Genomic DNA, 15,853 nt, shown 5'->3' on the forward strand with positions numbered 1-15,853 from the left:
TACTACAATGGCACGACAGATATAATTTGTATGAGGAACAGACTGTCCATGAAGCCTTTTTAACCTAAAACTACGCAAAAAATAAATTAATATAAATAGTAATTTTAAGTATTAAAAGATATTTGCTTTAAATATTTTTTATCGCATATATAGCAAGTACAAGTTGTCTGAATAAATGATAGAACAATAAGACCATCTACTGAACTCAATTGTGACTTTGTTGTGGAATATCTAAAACCAAACTTCTTTGACCCAAAAATAATGTTCTGTATAATCTTATTCTAAAGGAGATCCTATGCCCAGCATAGTATAGTACTCATAGACAATAACAACAAAACTTACCTATGATACAAATTATTCAGACACTCCTTCCAGTGACTCATCTCGAGTTTCCTCCAGTTAACGATCTGTTGTCCGACCGCCAGCGATATATCGATCATGTTGTTCCCTTTGTGTGCGTTCTTGTTCCACTCCTCTATCTTATCACGGAGTAACTCCAGACCGGTTAGGAAACGAGACACCGGACTCGTTATTGGGAAACTTAGGATCCTGTTGACTATTACTATTATCTGTAAAGGTATTTTATATGTCAAATTCTAATTGTAATTGTAATAAAAATAAAAATAGAAGCATTGATGTGTTCTGGTTGGAAGTGTGTAGTGTGACAAGAACATTTACATAAGCTGTACTAGTTTACCTCTTCAGAAGCAGCGACGCTTCTGTGACCGACTTAAGATATAACTTTAATACTGTTTGTTTATACTACATCAATGAAACATAAAAAAATTAGAACTCCGAATATAAGATAGATTTGTGTTCGGAACTATATTTTCGATATTTCTAAATTAATTCACTTTAATATGTGTACTTAACGAATTGTTTTGATTTAGCGTTGTAGGTACATAGCTATGATAGTGTAAATAGTAAGTTGACTTACATCCTTGAGTGTTGGGAAGTCCGGCCACTGATCCAACAGTGCGTTGGTGGCTTCCTTGACCTTTATTAAAAGCGGCAGGCATTCTCTCGTCTCCGATACCCACGGGGAACGGTAGAAATCAACTTTGTGGCCATTTGACACTATAAAATATACATAAAAATAAGCATATTATTAGAAAATAAATGGTATGAATTTTACAAGGTATTCCTGGTAAGTTTCCAGTTTGCGAAACATCTGCATCGACTTTAGGCACTAGTTTTTGCTTGGGATTAAATGCGTATTGGTTACTCTTACCACTCATAAAAGAACGACAATGACTATGACAAATTCATGACATTATATACCAAATCAATTACAATTATGTTAGTATACTACAGTCATTACATCATGTCGTACATGCCACACAATTTTAATAATATTTCAGCATTTATTAAATCTAACATAATAATATTAATTTATGTATGTAAGAAAACACACTGATATGTTTGAAAAAAATAGTAACCACCATAACTTTTATACTAGAAATAGAACGTATTTTGGATAAAATTTTAATTTAATTGGAATAATAAGTTAAACAAACAAAATAACCCTAAGCTTAACACAGCCATTCTGAAAAAATAGCCGTAAAACAACACAACTTACCATTCCCATCGATCTTTTCCTTAATATGCGTCAACAGTACCAACATACTCGGGGACACCGTGCCTTCGAAGTCCGCATCCAAAGCCTCCCAAGCATGTTCTACCACCTTACTGAACGTCGAATATCTCTTTATCAACGGACTGACCACATCATTACCAACCAACTTCTTAGGACCGACCAACCACTCCGCATACGTCATGTTACGAACGAAATTCGCATGCCATTTGTATATTAAAGTGACGTCATCAGACGAAATTAGTAATTTTGGTTTAACGTCTTTGGGTTTCGTCTTTTTCTGTTCCAGCGTGGAAGGTTTGAACTCTGAGAAATCTTCGTCAGAGTACGACGGGAACATTTCCATTATTTCCTCTTGTGCGATCGCTTCCTCGTCTTCATCTTCACATTTTGACCTGGGATAAAGGAAATACATGTCAATTAAGCGACAGATTTATGCGTAGTTTAAAAAATAATATGGTGGTAGTATTTCACAACTGTTGCCGATTTTTAATTAATTATTTAAAGGTTTGGGAAGGCTGAGACACATGTGATACGAAGTAACCCAATGTACTTAAAGATAGCATGTTGTGATTCGAGTGTGATAGTACCACCGTCATAACTATTTCTAGAGGAAATGCCAGTAGTCGGCCTTAGAACATCAATAGATCTCAAAGATCGACTTCCATGGGCAACAATGACCTACTTACCATTCGATAGACTGTAAGAAAAATATTAAAAGATTAATATTATCATACTTCCTGACCTAACAAAAAATCAATAGTAAACTTACTTGGTGACATATAGTGCCTCGTCATCCTGTTTCTTCCTCTCGATATCTCGTCTCTGTTTCTCCCAAGCTTTCACCAGCGCATTTAATGTAGTTAGCACAGCATTTACCGTTGTTGTATCGACGCGCTCCATCGCCGTGCAGTGCATGTTAAGTTCTGCTAGGTTCATTTTCAGAACGCTGTAAAGTAAGTAATTTTTGTACAATAATAAATGAATCATTATAGTCGGGCAGATGTCTCAATAATGAGTAAAATGAATTTAGATATATGTAGATTAGCAATTACAGAGATACTGAGGAGGCATATTCTTGCCGTTTGATGTGTGAGAATTAACCATACGACCTTAGAAACTTCCTATTGTTCTCCAATCACACAGAAAAACAGATATTACTCTGCTGGGTAAGGATGGCCAGATTAATATTCTACCACTCTAACAAAAATTTCTAAATTTATTTCAACAAAATATTAAGATTTAACCATTTATATCATACTTACTCTAGGCACTCGGCTTCAGGGTCGATCGCGTCATTTTCAGAAACCACATTCCGTTTCAACAATTGCATAAACCTCGACGTCACGAACCTATTCAAAAACCGCTCCTTCGACTCTTCATTCGGTACATTATTCGGGAATTCCATTAGATCTACCAGCATATCTTTGAGCTGTTTCCCTTGCTCGATCTTGGCTATCAGCTCTCTCACCAAATCATTTAGGGAGTTGACGCTGTAGATAATTTGTGATAGTGACGCTTGTAAGGGTTTCGCTAAGTCCGGGAAGGCTTCGGAATAAATGCTTTCGATTTTCTTGTAAAATGCCTCAGCTGAGTAGAGCCAAGACGAGCTTTCCCTGGTTACAGTATGGGCGTTTTGTATTATTAGTTTATTGGAGGTATTATTTTCTAACTCGTTGTACAGTGAGTTGCAAGTAGTTATCATGTTATTCGATAACGTGACTGTTGTTTTTTCGGAGAGAACAGATTTTGAAAAGTGTTTGCAGTCCTGTAAAAAACAAAATTTTAGTTTCTTTAAAAATGTTGATTCTATTAGAATTCGAGTTCACTGACCAAGATTAGCGCTAGATTTTAAATGGATTAATGGGAATAGTATTTGGATTATATCATAATTCTGGACTTAATAAGAAATTATGAGAATAGCGCAATTGCAATAGTAATAACTGGGACCACATAACGTCTCATTAGAAATATAGAATTAATTATAAATACTCATAAGTCATGAAAATAATACCAAGAACTACATAACAAAATGAAACAGAACAATTGTTATCTTAAAATAAATAAAAATAAAGACTAACCTTCACAAAGGTTCCATAAGAAGGCGTTTTCGGCCTGAACGTATTACCAGAAGCGTACTTGTGTACTTTATGGAGTGTATTTTCCTTCAGATCCATAATAATACTGCAGTAAGGATGTACTTTCTTCAAGCTGTCCCTATTATCACTGCCTTCTTTGAAATAATCTGGGAAGACCTCCGAAGGTATCTCTATATCTCTGGTCTCCATAATAGTGCCGGTAACGACACCTTGTATGTAGTATGCGCTCAGTAATGAATCAAACATTTTTACGTCTTCTTCAATATATTGTACCTTTAGACGGTATTTCTCGACGTGGTCTATCGGACTTATTTCAGCCATTATTTTAATGAATAACATACTTGTCATTACTGATAGCTGTGTTGTTAGAATTTTTATTTTTATTTTACTATTTTCGTCAGCGATTTGCGTTAAATCCTTTGATAGTTCATCATAAATATTATTAGTTTTTACAAGCATGTCGACGTAAGTTTTGTCCTTTATGTACGACTGCAGGTTATTGATGGTATCTGCGAAAATGCTCTTAGACTTGTCTATAGAATTTGTTTTTATTGAAATTGTTGATTGAATACTATTGACCAGCTGTTCGTATTTCTTCAATTCGAATAAAGCATCCGATTTCCTACAAATATTAATAATATATAAAGAAGATTAAGTACAATGTATCATACAAAAAATACTATTTAATTTAATATAATGTCAAATATTTTTTCCATAAATAAATGAATTTGCAATAATAACAAAATGAAAAATAAAGATAATGGTGATCTTCACGTACAATTTCAGCAACGCTGTGGCATCCAAAGTACCCAAATTCTTCCATACAGTGTTCAGAATTGTATTTAATTGTATGGAATACTCGTCCACGTCTTTGAGTGGCACTGTTTCGTATGAGAGTTGTGGATTTGATCCTGCAACCACACAGTTATAGAAAGAACACAATTATAATTTTAAAACCGTGTAATAAATAATATAAGGGATGAATGTTCGCGGTTGGCAAAATCAGAAACTATATGGAATAGCAAAAAATGCTCTAAGGTGTAATGAGCCAATTTTAATTAATATAAAACTGTTTTTGAAATACTATTTTCTAACTCCTGAATGGAATGGGCTCCTTTTGAAAAAATAAATAAAGGACTCATTTTTAAGAAAACCCTTACATTTTCGTCCTTATAAATTATAGTTAATTTAAAACAACTATATCTCACGATTAATTCTTCATTTACTATTTTGGGATAATCTATATAGTATTATATTCTGTTTATCCATTCAATATTCTTAACTTACAACTTACCGTCTTGCGCAAGCATGGTCAGTTTCTGTACATAGTATGGCATAAGAGGCAAGTTAGTTGACAACCGTGTGCTATTATCAGGCACTGACTCGCTCACATCTTCAGAGTTGAGAGCATTATTTATAGTTAAGAATGGTACGGGATACACCACGGGCGAATTCGTCAGCATTTTGTAGAATTCGTCCCAAAACTTAGCCAGGATCGAGGAAGTCCTGGAAAAAATGTTCCATCTCTGAATATTTGCAATAACATTTATGTTATGTAAGTTTATGTAAGTATGTATAGTATTATTCATAGACACATATTTTTTAACTCAAACAAGAGGTTAAATCGGTCCGGAGTTTGTAGATACGATACGATATATATACGAGAAACTTCTATAGCGTGGTTCAGAAATAATAGTGGCGCCATCTCTGATGAGGTGCGAAAAATGAACAGATTATTTAAAATAAAAAAATATAGTTACAAAATTACAAATTCTTACCTTCTATTAAGTATATCCGAATCTTTTTCCAAAAGCTTTTGTACTACTAGCAAAAGATTTAATAATGCTGGTGGAAATCCTTTTATTACTTTGCTTATATTTACTACATTCATCAAGGCGTATTTAAAGTCATATGCATCAATATCAGATGAACCTAATGTTTGTATAAACTTGAGTAGCTCAGGACGCAACACATTTAACACCCTTTGTATTACGTACAAGTTAATAGGTAACATTTTGGTATTAGACATAACTTTAGGGCTAGTTTTTGCTAGTTCTAGTGCACTTTCGGTATTTTTTTCGATTGTTTCTAAAACTTCGTTATCAGTCACGTCTAATGCCATTGAAACATCTAATACACTTAAGTTACTTGAAATTTTGCATAGTTGCTTATCAAGAGGTTGACCCATATCTAGATTTGTTTTATCGTATATTTTAGATCTCCTTACATTCATTTCGTGTTCATTGTCATTTTCATACAATTTCGGTTCACCGTACGACTTACGTAGTTTCTTGCTCAATTTTGCAATTTCTGAATTGTCGTCATCATTTTGAAGATTCATTCTATTTAACTCTTGATGGAATTTATCCTTTAGTTTACTGTTGTCTGCTAGTTGGAATAGCTTTCCAAGCAAATGTTTTTGAAGCCATTTGCTATGAACGTGTAGTAAGGGTATAATTTCCTCTTTCAAAATTGGCGTCCTTTTGTTTTTCGTCGTTGTAAATATTTGAGTGGAACATGCTTTGAAAAATCTTTCTCGCCAATTCAATAATTGAAATACATGGCATGTCGAATCATCATCAAGTGAATTGGCTTTTTCAATTGCGGTTTCTATGTAATTGTCGATAACTTGAAGATACTCTTTACAGCTTTTAAGTATTGGATATTCCACAAAATCGTCAGTCATGCTGCCAGATGCCACTGCATTAGAATAGTCAATAGCGGAGAATTTGCCCTCAGACTCAAATGTTTTTCCTAAAGCTTTATGAAACTCATTATACAACAAAGCGAAATCTGCATTTGATTTGCTTATATCGCCTTCACTCATATCCAATGATTCCGGGTAAAACCTTGCATATGATTTAGAATTTTTTGTTTGCAGAAATTTATTCGCACACACATTTAACTCACGGACTAAGGCAGTTATTTTATCATTCTTGTCTGTTTTGAGGCTTTCTTCTATGACATGGTGGACAATCTCTAAGCAAATTGCAGGACATCTTTGGTAAGATGTTAATAGACTGAATAGGATGTCATGAGATTTGTCTAAAATCTTTGATTGCTGAATCGCGGGGCAAGCAACTTGCTTTCCGATTTCATAAGTAGAGTCTTTGCACAATCCTTTAACAGTTAACGTGTGACAATCCTCTTGACTGTCTGTTTGCACGAAGTCTTCTGATTCCAATTCGTTTTCTAGAGCTTTCAACATAGAATTCTTTATTTCAGCCAGTGATGTGTTTACCGTTGAAGCGAAATCACCACCGCTTCTGGGTTTTATGTAAACGTCAGAGAAACTGTTGAGTAAGGCTGTTTTAACTGATATTCCCCGGACCAATTGTTGCCACGTAAGGTGAGCAGCTTGAAGTAAATGTGAAATAGTTGGTCTATCGAAACCTGTAAACAAAGTATAATTTTATAGCACTAATTAATAAATTATACATTTAAATATAACGTTTTTATAATTAAGTGCCGACTGTGGCTATGAACGTTTCTCTGCTGTTATGTGGATTTTATTGGACTGACAACTGACGGAAAAAATGTTTGTTTCTAATTTTAATATTTACCCATGGGAAGTGCATTTTACATTATTTTTGATTAAAAAAATAAGCGTATCTAATACGAACCTTGCACAAAATCGGTCATTGTTTCGTGGCATCGTATACAAATATCATGGTATTGGCTGGACAGGCCAGCTGACGACAACAACGCAACCAAATCCATGTACGCAATTGTTTCTGATAGCGCTAAGTCATAATAATCCGGTCTCAGTAAAAATATTTCCACCCCTCTGTTCCTCATTGCTCTAGAAATTTCTCCGTATTTCGGGTCCATTGTGAAGAACACTCTGAAATTCGGGTGTGGTTTGATCTCACTCATTTCTCCCCTTTCTGGTATACTTAGCACTCCATTTGGCTCTAACAAACCATTGAGCCTATCTAGAACTGCTGCAGATGTCAAATTCACATTGTCCAATAGTAACCACGATCCCTCAATCATGGTTTTCACAAGCAATGAATCTATCCATTCAAATTTCCCACCGACATTTATGGAAGAAGCTTTGCTTACTTTAGTTTGTAATTTTATCAAGCAGTTCTTTATTCTTTGGATCGATGTAGAAATATCGCTTGAAATAACATTTTTGTTCTCCATCAAATTATCACAATGCTTAATTAAAAATTGTATTTTTTCTTCAAATTTCTTCATTTCTTCCGTCGAAAAAGTGTTATCTAGAAAGCTAGTTTGCATTTTTTTATATACTTGTAGATTAGTGAGAAGATTATTTGTTTTTCTTTGATTAAATCCAGCCGAAAGCCATACGTTTCGTACGACCTGTGTAGTTATTGTTTCAATTTCGTCATGCAGATTTTCTAGATTTCTGTTATAATCTACCTGTTCAAAGCCACCTAGAAGATCAGAGACATCCATAGCAGATGTAACGGGCACAACATGAAGATCATTGCCTGTTAAATCGGCTAATATCTGTACCATAGTACTTTTGCCTGTAGCATTCGGTCCAGCTAGTATTGTTAGCCAATTCATTTTAATATTTTGCGCCAATGCTTTCAAAGTTGGTAGTTGGCTCCTCAGTACCAAGGAGTTAGTTTGTAAAGCCCGTCTGTTTTTGAACCCCTTTTCAATGTTTCTCTCCAGTGATACATCACCGATAATGATTTTATTATCATTTATATCAAACTGAGGATTGACGTGACTTCTCGGATACTCTGGACAAAATATCTCCTCATAAGATTTGGCCATTTTTTCTTTATCTTCAGCAGTTCTCATACGATTCACATAAAGCATGTCAACAAATTTCCCAGGTGCTAAAGCTTTACCTTCTGTTTGATCTTTTATTAACGCTTCACACCATCTTTGAATGTCTCGCAGATTCATCTCCCAGGGGCCGCCTCTATGCCCCCAAGATTGAATCTCTGTAATCTCATGCGCGACTTTACAGTTAAATTTCACGATTCTATGTAAAATATCTTTAGGAAGTTCATTATATTGAGCTTCAACAATATAAGTCAGATCATCTTTAGTTAATGTATCAATATAAACTTGAGTGAACCTATTTAGGAAAGATACTGGCAGGCCTCGTCGAGCACCGCCTTGCTTTAAAGGATTCTGACAAGCGAACAATTTGGTCTGTTCTTTCACTTTGAACGTTTTACCCAGCTCAGGAATAAATATTTCCCCTCTGTGATCTAAACAAGCGTTAAGACCTTCTAATACTGGCTGAGGAGCCAAGTTTAGTTCGTCCAGAAGAATCCAATCTCCATTTTGAAGAGCATTCAGAAATGCTCCCTCTTTGAATGTAAATGATCCATCTTCAGAAGGTAGATCAGTTCCAAAAAGATCAGTGATGTCCTGAAATCATAAATAAGTAAATTATTAAAACAGATAAAGAGGTATCGAAAAGTCAAAATAGTTAAGAGGAATAATATACTTACAGTTTGATCGCTCAAATTGATGCGCACTACTTTATGTCCTGAAGACTTCGCTAAAGCGGTCACAAGGCTAGTCTTTCCTACGCCAGGATTTCCTTCTAGGAGAATCGCCTTATTCAGTTGCATTCCACGCAACAGTCTTAAAGTATTCGAACCTGTTGTAGGCGCAGAGAATGTGAAGTTTTGTACTTCGTTCGCATTTGTGTGTGGTCCAACTTCGACGAAAAACGGTTTGATTCCAAACTTCTTGTCATCCGCTTCAGTGGTAAACGTCAACTGTTTATTATCGAGTAATTTTATTAAGCTTTCGGTGTACTCGCTTCCAATATTTTTAATCTGGTCGAGTAAGAAGGAAATCGCGGATTTGCGTAATGTTATTAACGCGCTTGGATCAATATGGCCTGTTAGAGCAGTGCCAAAGCAATCTAAGAAGGTCATGCAAGCGCCATGGACGTACGCTTCGGGTGTATCTAACAAGCCTTTGGCAACTGTTACATTAATAAATTGCACCCAGGACAGCAAATCTCGTATACTGAATGGGAATTTATTCGTCACTTCCGAATTCTTCAACCAAACACTGAAATCCAGTATCGAGTTCCCGATACCCGACCTACCATCTTCTTGGTTTCCTAGCGCGATACCTTGACTGACACTCTTTTCGAGAACTTTTAGTAGATCATCCCTGGACGTAACACTATCACACCAGATTTCTGTGAACCGGTTACGAAGCGCCGGCGACAGTTCCTTCTTACCGAAATCTCCACCAGGATTCATTGTGCCTATGAAGTGGAAATTTTCCACTGCTGTTATAACTACAATATCTGAACCTTCTTCCATTCCTCTCTCGGATAATACTAGTTGTCTTTCAGGTTCCAATAAGGAATTAAGTCTTTCTAAAACGCTGTCATCGGCCAAAGATATTTCATCAGCTAAAAACATGTGACCACTTTCCATCGATTTTATCAGAGGTCCATCTACCCACTCGAATAGTCTTCCATCGTTCTTATATTGTCGTACCGGTCTTAAACCTCCTAAGAAATCTGAACTCTCTGTGTGCATATGACAGTTGACGGAAAGAAGTTGGCGTCCACTTAGTGCTGCAAGAACTTGACAGATTGTTGTCTTGCCACAACCAGTTTCGCCCACCAATAAAACTGGCTCGTTGAAAATAAATGCCTTGGCTATTAACACCGCCAGCCTTCTCATATTGAAAGTCCAAACTACATGAGAGAACTCCTCAAGTTTATTATTAAGAAGCATCTCTAGAATACTCTTCGTTACAGGCGATGTATTCTGGTGATAACTAAACAAATTATTTGCGCTTACTTTTCTTTTAATATGTTTCTCCAAGACTTCCTCGATTATGTTTCTTTCGTCAACCTGTCGTACTTTTCCAGCTAGAATAAGATAACCCTCATCGGCAATATGTTGATCCCAGTCATAGAATTTGTCTTCTGTTAACATTTCTTTGGAAGCTTGTTTGTATCTCTGACCCCATCTGAACAGATCTCTCAAAGTAATAAATCCATCTTTGCCCTGTACAGCCGCAGATCCGCGTCGCCTAACTTGCAACTCTGCCATAACTTCAATCATCTTCTTACTATATGTAGGCGGAACATGGCATCTTAGGTGAAGAATAGTCTCCAACTCCTTCCTGGGAATCTCATCAAAATGCAATTCGACAAATCTGTTTCTAAAGGCCCTTGAAAGCATTTTTCGTCCACCGTATAGACCGGGTGGGTTCTGTGTCGCGAATAACATGAAATTGGGATCGGCCTTCACAACTTGTTGAGTCTCAGGTATGAATAACTCTCTATTGTCATCTAAAACACGATTCAGCGCTTCTAATACATCACTGGGCGCTAAATTTAGTTCGTCAAGAATGATCCAGTAACCTTTCCTCATCGCTTCAACTAAGACTCCTTCTTTAAAAACCAAACTACCACTAGAATCAGTGGCGTATGAGCCGATGTATTCTTGTAAATCAGTGTGTTCGTGGTTATTTATTCTGACACAGTAATTTCCTGACGCTTTTGCAATGTAGGTGATCAAAGAGGTTTTGCCTACTGATGTATCACCCTGCAGTAATACTGGAAGTCGTCCTAGAGAAATAATTCTCGCGATATCACGTAAATTTTTCCTTACTGTAGGCGTCAAAATGTAACCTTCCGGAATATTAATTTCTAACTTTCCTTGAGGAATCCAATGACCTTCAAAGAGTAAATAACTCTGTTCAGAGTGTCGTGGCTCCGGAATCAGTTGATTGAGCACTGATTTTACGTTTTTCTTTCCGATTACGGCTCTGAAAGAAACATTATGAATAAAATTAAATTTAAACAAAACAAATAAAGGTTCAACTAAATTATCATATACATAAAATCTTACTTAGCGATCATAGCTTCAACTTTAGGATGTGAAGACCTATCCAGTTGCGTGAGAAAGGACAGGCAGAATGCTTCATACAAAGATCTCAGGACAGTACCACATTTAGCTTTAGCTGCAGCTGTTAAAGCTCTGCAAAGTGTTCTCAATGAGTAATGAGGTGCATTGCCTGGAAAAAAATATACAAAATGTTAAGTGACATAATGCTATCAAAAGCAAACATTAATTAATTATTTAATAGTTCGTAATCGCAAATATTACGTGCCAAATTATTTAAAAAATTCTTACCAGAACCATCTACCAAGTTCAATTTTGCTTCCTTCTTTATACCGGCGTAGAACATATAAATCGATTCTAATGTTGCCCCACTTAGGTTCATGTGATACAAATAATCTCCAATTAGCAACATTAGGTCATTTCGTTCAGTTAACTCGTCAATGAAAAACTCCGTAAAACGATTCCTCAAGCCCACTGGCAAATCTTTCTTGCCAACATCTGTCGCTGGATTCATGCATGCGAACAGAGTGAAATCAGGATGTCTTTTAATAGGAACTTTGTCTCCCTTTTCCAGAAGATCTATAGTATCATTTTTATCTTCTAACAAACCAGCTAGGCACTCCAATATCTCGGCAGATGCGAGATTTATTTCGTCCAGTAACACCCAATGACCTTCCTGCATCGCCTTCACTAGGGATCCTTCGATAAATGCAAACGTTAGTCTTGATGCGGCTTTCACTTGTTGTTCTAGCTTCATTAACTTGTGCCCTAAGGACAACCAAGCTTTCATTCTATTGTCTTTCTTGTCAGACGTTAGTCTACTGACCGCAGCCTTATGACTTTGTTTCATCAGCGCTAACAGAGCTGACCAATTCTCTGTCTCGTAGCATGTTTCAATGTGACTGAGAAACTTTTTATTTTTATCAACATTGTAGAACCTTTGAAAGAGCTCCAGGAATTCACCTTTAATAGGACGGATGACATATTTTAGGTCCACTGGCTTGTATCCGCCTAAGAGGTCAGCTGAGTCGGATTGTTGATTCATGTTAATAACTACAAGTTTGTGTCCCGTTTGCCTCGCTAAATATTGTACAGATGAAGTTTTGCCGGTACCCGTTTCACCCACAAGTAGTACCGGTTCGTTCGACGCAACACAACACGCAATCCTTTCCAGCAAGCAGGCAGATTGACGAGTGAACGAAAATACTACTTGCTTGTTATCAAAATCAATGTTATCTATTCCCTTTTCCACGCGAGGTACTTTCGCTCTACCGACTTCTAAGGCGGTTGGATGGAGAGAAACGTTTGGCTTATAATGTTTACAATAGAACTCTGATTTAGTTTCAACGATTCCGAGACAGGTACCTACTTTTTTGGCCAACTCCAATCTGTGTTCTGGCGACGAAACAGAGCAAGTGAATATGTCTAATGCGTCTTGTAAGACCTTCAACGCAGACTCAGGTCTCGACACTTCATAGCCTACGACCGATCTAGCGCACCATTTCATGAGATCTCTTGTTGAAATTAGTCTAGCACCTCTTATTATAGCTACGTTTGCTTCGTTCTCTGACGCTGTTTCCGTATTTTGAAGAGAGGTGTCGTGACTACCGACAGAGAACATCATGAAGACCTCAATCATCCTAGAGCATATAGTGGCTAATGCCGGGTACATCGTCTGTATGATTTCTCCGAGTTCAGACCTAGATAAGGGTTCGACATTTATCTGTGTTAAGTGTTTCTGTAACAGTGTACTTGAATTCGACATTTTTTTCTGGAATCCGTAATTAGTGATCACCGTCCTGTAAATGATGTTTTGAAATAGTTTTGCCTTTGTTGGTAATAGTTTTAATGTAATATATATAAATTTAAGTAAACTTGTAATATATGGGATTATTATAGAATTTTCTATAAAAAAATTAAGTTATTAAACTTTCATAGTGTGACTTGAATAAACTGCGCTTTTTTAATGATTATCTCTTTGTATATCTGAAGGCTTACAAATATCCTTAATTTCTTATATACATTAATTTGAAATCTTAAATTTGACATTAGGGAGCGTTCAAGTATTACGTAACGCAATTTGGGGGGAGGGGGGGGTCTTGTAAAACGTTACGATGCGTTAAGGGGCGGGAGGGGGTCTTTCTTAATACACGTTACGTAACATTTTTAATAAAAAAATAGAGAATTAAAACTCCTAAATTGGCAACCCTTTTCATTTACGTTTTACGGGGAATCCCTTGAATGAGTGAGTTCAGCCGAACTAAGTTCTGAGTATTCTGAGTTAGACTAAGTATAGTACAGTATAGCAGTATATATGCTTTGACTATACTTAAACTAACTTAGAATACTCGGGAGACCTAGTTCGGCTGAACACGCCCAAGGATAAAAACTATAACATAATTTTTTAGCGAGTTTAGGGTAAAAATGGACACTTGAGTGTTACGTAACGTTTAGGGAGGGGGAGGGGGGGGGGTATAGAAAAACGTTACGGTGCGTTACAAGGGGGGGAGGGGGGGTCAAAAATCTTCAAAAATTGCGTTACGTAATACTTGAACGGCCCCTTACAGGTTTTGTTTAAACATACCTCTGTGTAACAAAGAGTTGAAATCCAGGCGTAACAGGCAGAGCGTCCCGGTAACCAGGCACACATAGTGTGTTTCTCTCTAGTAGGGAACTCAATGTTGAAGCTACATCTAGGGCAGCGCAGTCAATGTCTTCTAAGAGAAGCCAGTGTCCATTTTGAACAGCCTGTGGAAGAATGCGAAATTTAGACTTCTACTGTGTGTTTGCTTAAATAGGCTGTTTCCACAATACATATAGTTATTAACTAAGAAGTAATAAAATATACATTTACAATCACGTCAATAACACACATCAATATAGCTTTAAGTCTTGAGTTTAGTAATGTACTTTCTTTCTGCATTTATTAAAATTAGTGATGAATGTTGCAAATAATGTAGGAATAATTCTTTGTACAGTTGTACATACGTAAAATATCAAATTCTCCTAATTATGTTTCATATTGGTGTAAATGAACATTACTCTGTAATTATACAAAATTACCTCAGTTAACACTCCCGGCATCCACACAAACTCTCCGGGCACATCGGTACATTGGTGTGAACCTAGCAGCATCCTTGAATCAGTCTGGTCACCTAGCTGAACCTTCTTGAAGGCAGTGCATTTGCGACCGGTTATAGCTGCCAAGTGCTCTACTAACGATGTCTTGCCTGAACCCACTGGGCCCATCAGTGACAATGCTTTTCCTGTTTGAAAAACATTGATTTTTTTAGAAACAATCCTTAAATGTAGCAACATTTTTTAGAGATTTCTTAAAAAAAATTGCTAAATTGGTTCAAATTAATTTGAATTCCTGTTATTTGATGCATTTCATGTGTTTTATATGTTTATTTTAAATTTACCTCGAAATGTTTTAATTGAGCCTATGTTAAATGAGTATAATGCTTAAGAAAGTGGTGCGGTGCACCTTAAGTACAAATACCAGGAATATCCAGAATAATTTTAAAACAAGGCTCTCATTTAATTTCTAAGTCATTGTGTAAAATTTAATATTGTTATTACTTTCGCCTACCTGAAGCAACTGCTAGAGCCAAACTCCTTAGATTATTAACAGTGGATTTTACAGGCACCAAATTGCCCGGCTGGACATTATTTTCATCATAAACTGGTAACATTATGCCATCAATGTTGACAATACTATTTGTACTTAGATTAACATCTTCTGAGCTTCCATTCCTTATAAAGCTAATTACTTCTTTATGTGCTGATATATTTTTTAAGGAATCCTGATTTTTCAAATTTAGGTTATCAGCTAGGATCTTTGATTGTGCTTCAGTCATGTTCGTTAAGATAACCATACACTCCTTTACCATCCTGTAAAATTAATAAAACATAAAAATACACTATTTACATTCACAGCACCACGCATGTACTCCTTATGCCATGTGCTTTCGACACACTCAAAGATGATTTCAGATGTTTGTCTGGCTGGAGATCAAACCCGAATCCTTCTACAGTGAGACTGGTATGGTAACAGCTTCACCACATAGGTCATCCACAATTAAAACTATCAAGAATAACTAGTAGCAGTTATAACCATTAGTAGACCAGTCTACTATGAATAAAACATGAAAATATTGTAATACACATAATTTATTATTTATTATGCAACATGTGCAGTTCAGTGACTAATGTACTAGTCAACCTTGGAAAAGGTTTTATATTTCATCTTCAGTGAAACAAATAAAATAATAAATAAAAATAAAATAAATAAATGAATAAGGAATTTAGATATTGACTTTTTTGTTTGTGTAAGT

At 36.1% G+C, this 15,853-nt stretch overlaps 1 protein-coding gene across 1 annotated transcript in view; it reads right to left on the reverse strand.

The window, feature by feature from the left end:
- The window catches only part of LOC140752227 (midasin), a 34,480-nt gene that overhangs the window by 15,602 nt on the left and 3,025 nt on the right, over positions 1-15,853 (reverse strand). The window contains exons 4-19 of the mRNA XM_073086444.1: positions 15,109-15,410; positions 14,580-14,782; positions 14,101-14,264; positions 11,808-13,315; positions 11,523-11,688; positions 9,141-11,439; positions 7,317-9,057; positions 5,472-7,086; positions 4,988-5,199; positions 4,472-4,604; positions 3,676-4,315; positions 2,860-3,362; positions 2,367-2,543; positions 1,580-1,989; positions 938-1,077; positions 343-569 (exon numbers count right to left, since the gene is read on the reverse strand). Of these exons, the coding sequence (XP_072942545.1) occupies positions 343-569; positions 938-1,077; positions 1,580-1,989; positions 2,367-2,543; positions 2,860-3,362; positions 3,676-4,315; positions 4,472-4,604; positions 4,988-5,199; positions 5,472-7,086; positions 7,317-9,057; positions 9,141-11,439; positions 11,523-11,688; positions 11,808-13,315; positions 14,101-14,264; positions 14,580-14,782; positions 15,109-15,410 (10,440 nt within the window). The remainder of the gene's footprint in view (positions 1-342; positions 570-937; positions 1,078-1,579; positions 1,990-2,366; positions 2,544-2,859; positions 3,363-3,675; positions 4,316-4,471; positions 4,605-4,987; positions 5,200-5,471; positions 7,087-7,316; positions 9,058-9,140; positions 11,440-11,522; positions 11,689-11,807; positions 13,316-14,100; positions 14,265-14,579; positions 14,783-15,108; positions 15,411-15,853) is intronic.

Source organism: Epargyreus clarus, unplaced genomic scaffold (genome assembly GCF_041222505.1).
Source record: "Epargyreus clarus isolate Ecla_fem2 unplaced genomic scaffold, WU_Ecla_fem_2.2 ptg000024l, whole genome shotgun sequence".
Classification (NCBI taxonomy): domain Eukaryota; kingdom Metazoa; phylum Arthropoda; class Insecta; order Lepidoptera; family Hesperiidae; genus Epargyreus; species Epargyreus clarus.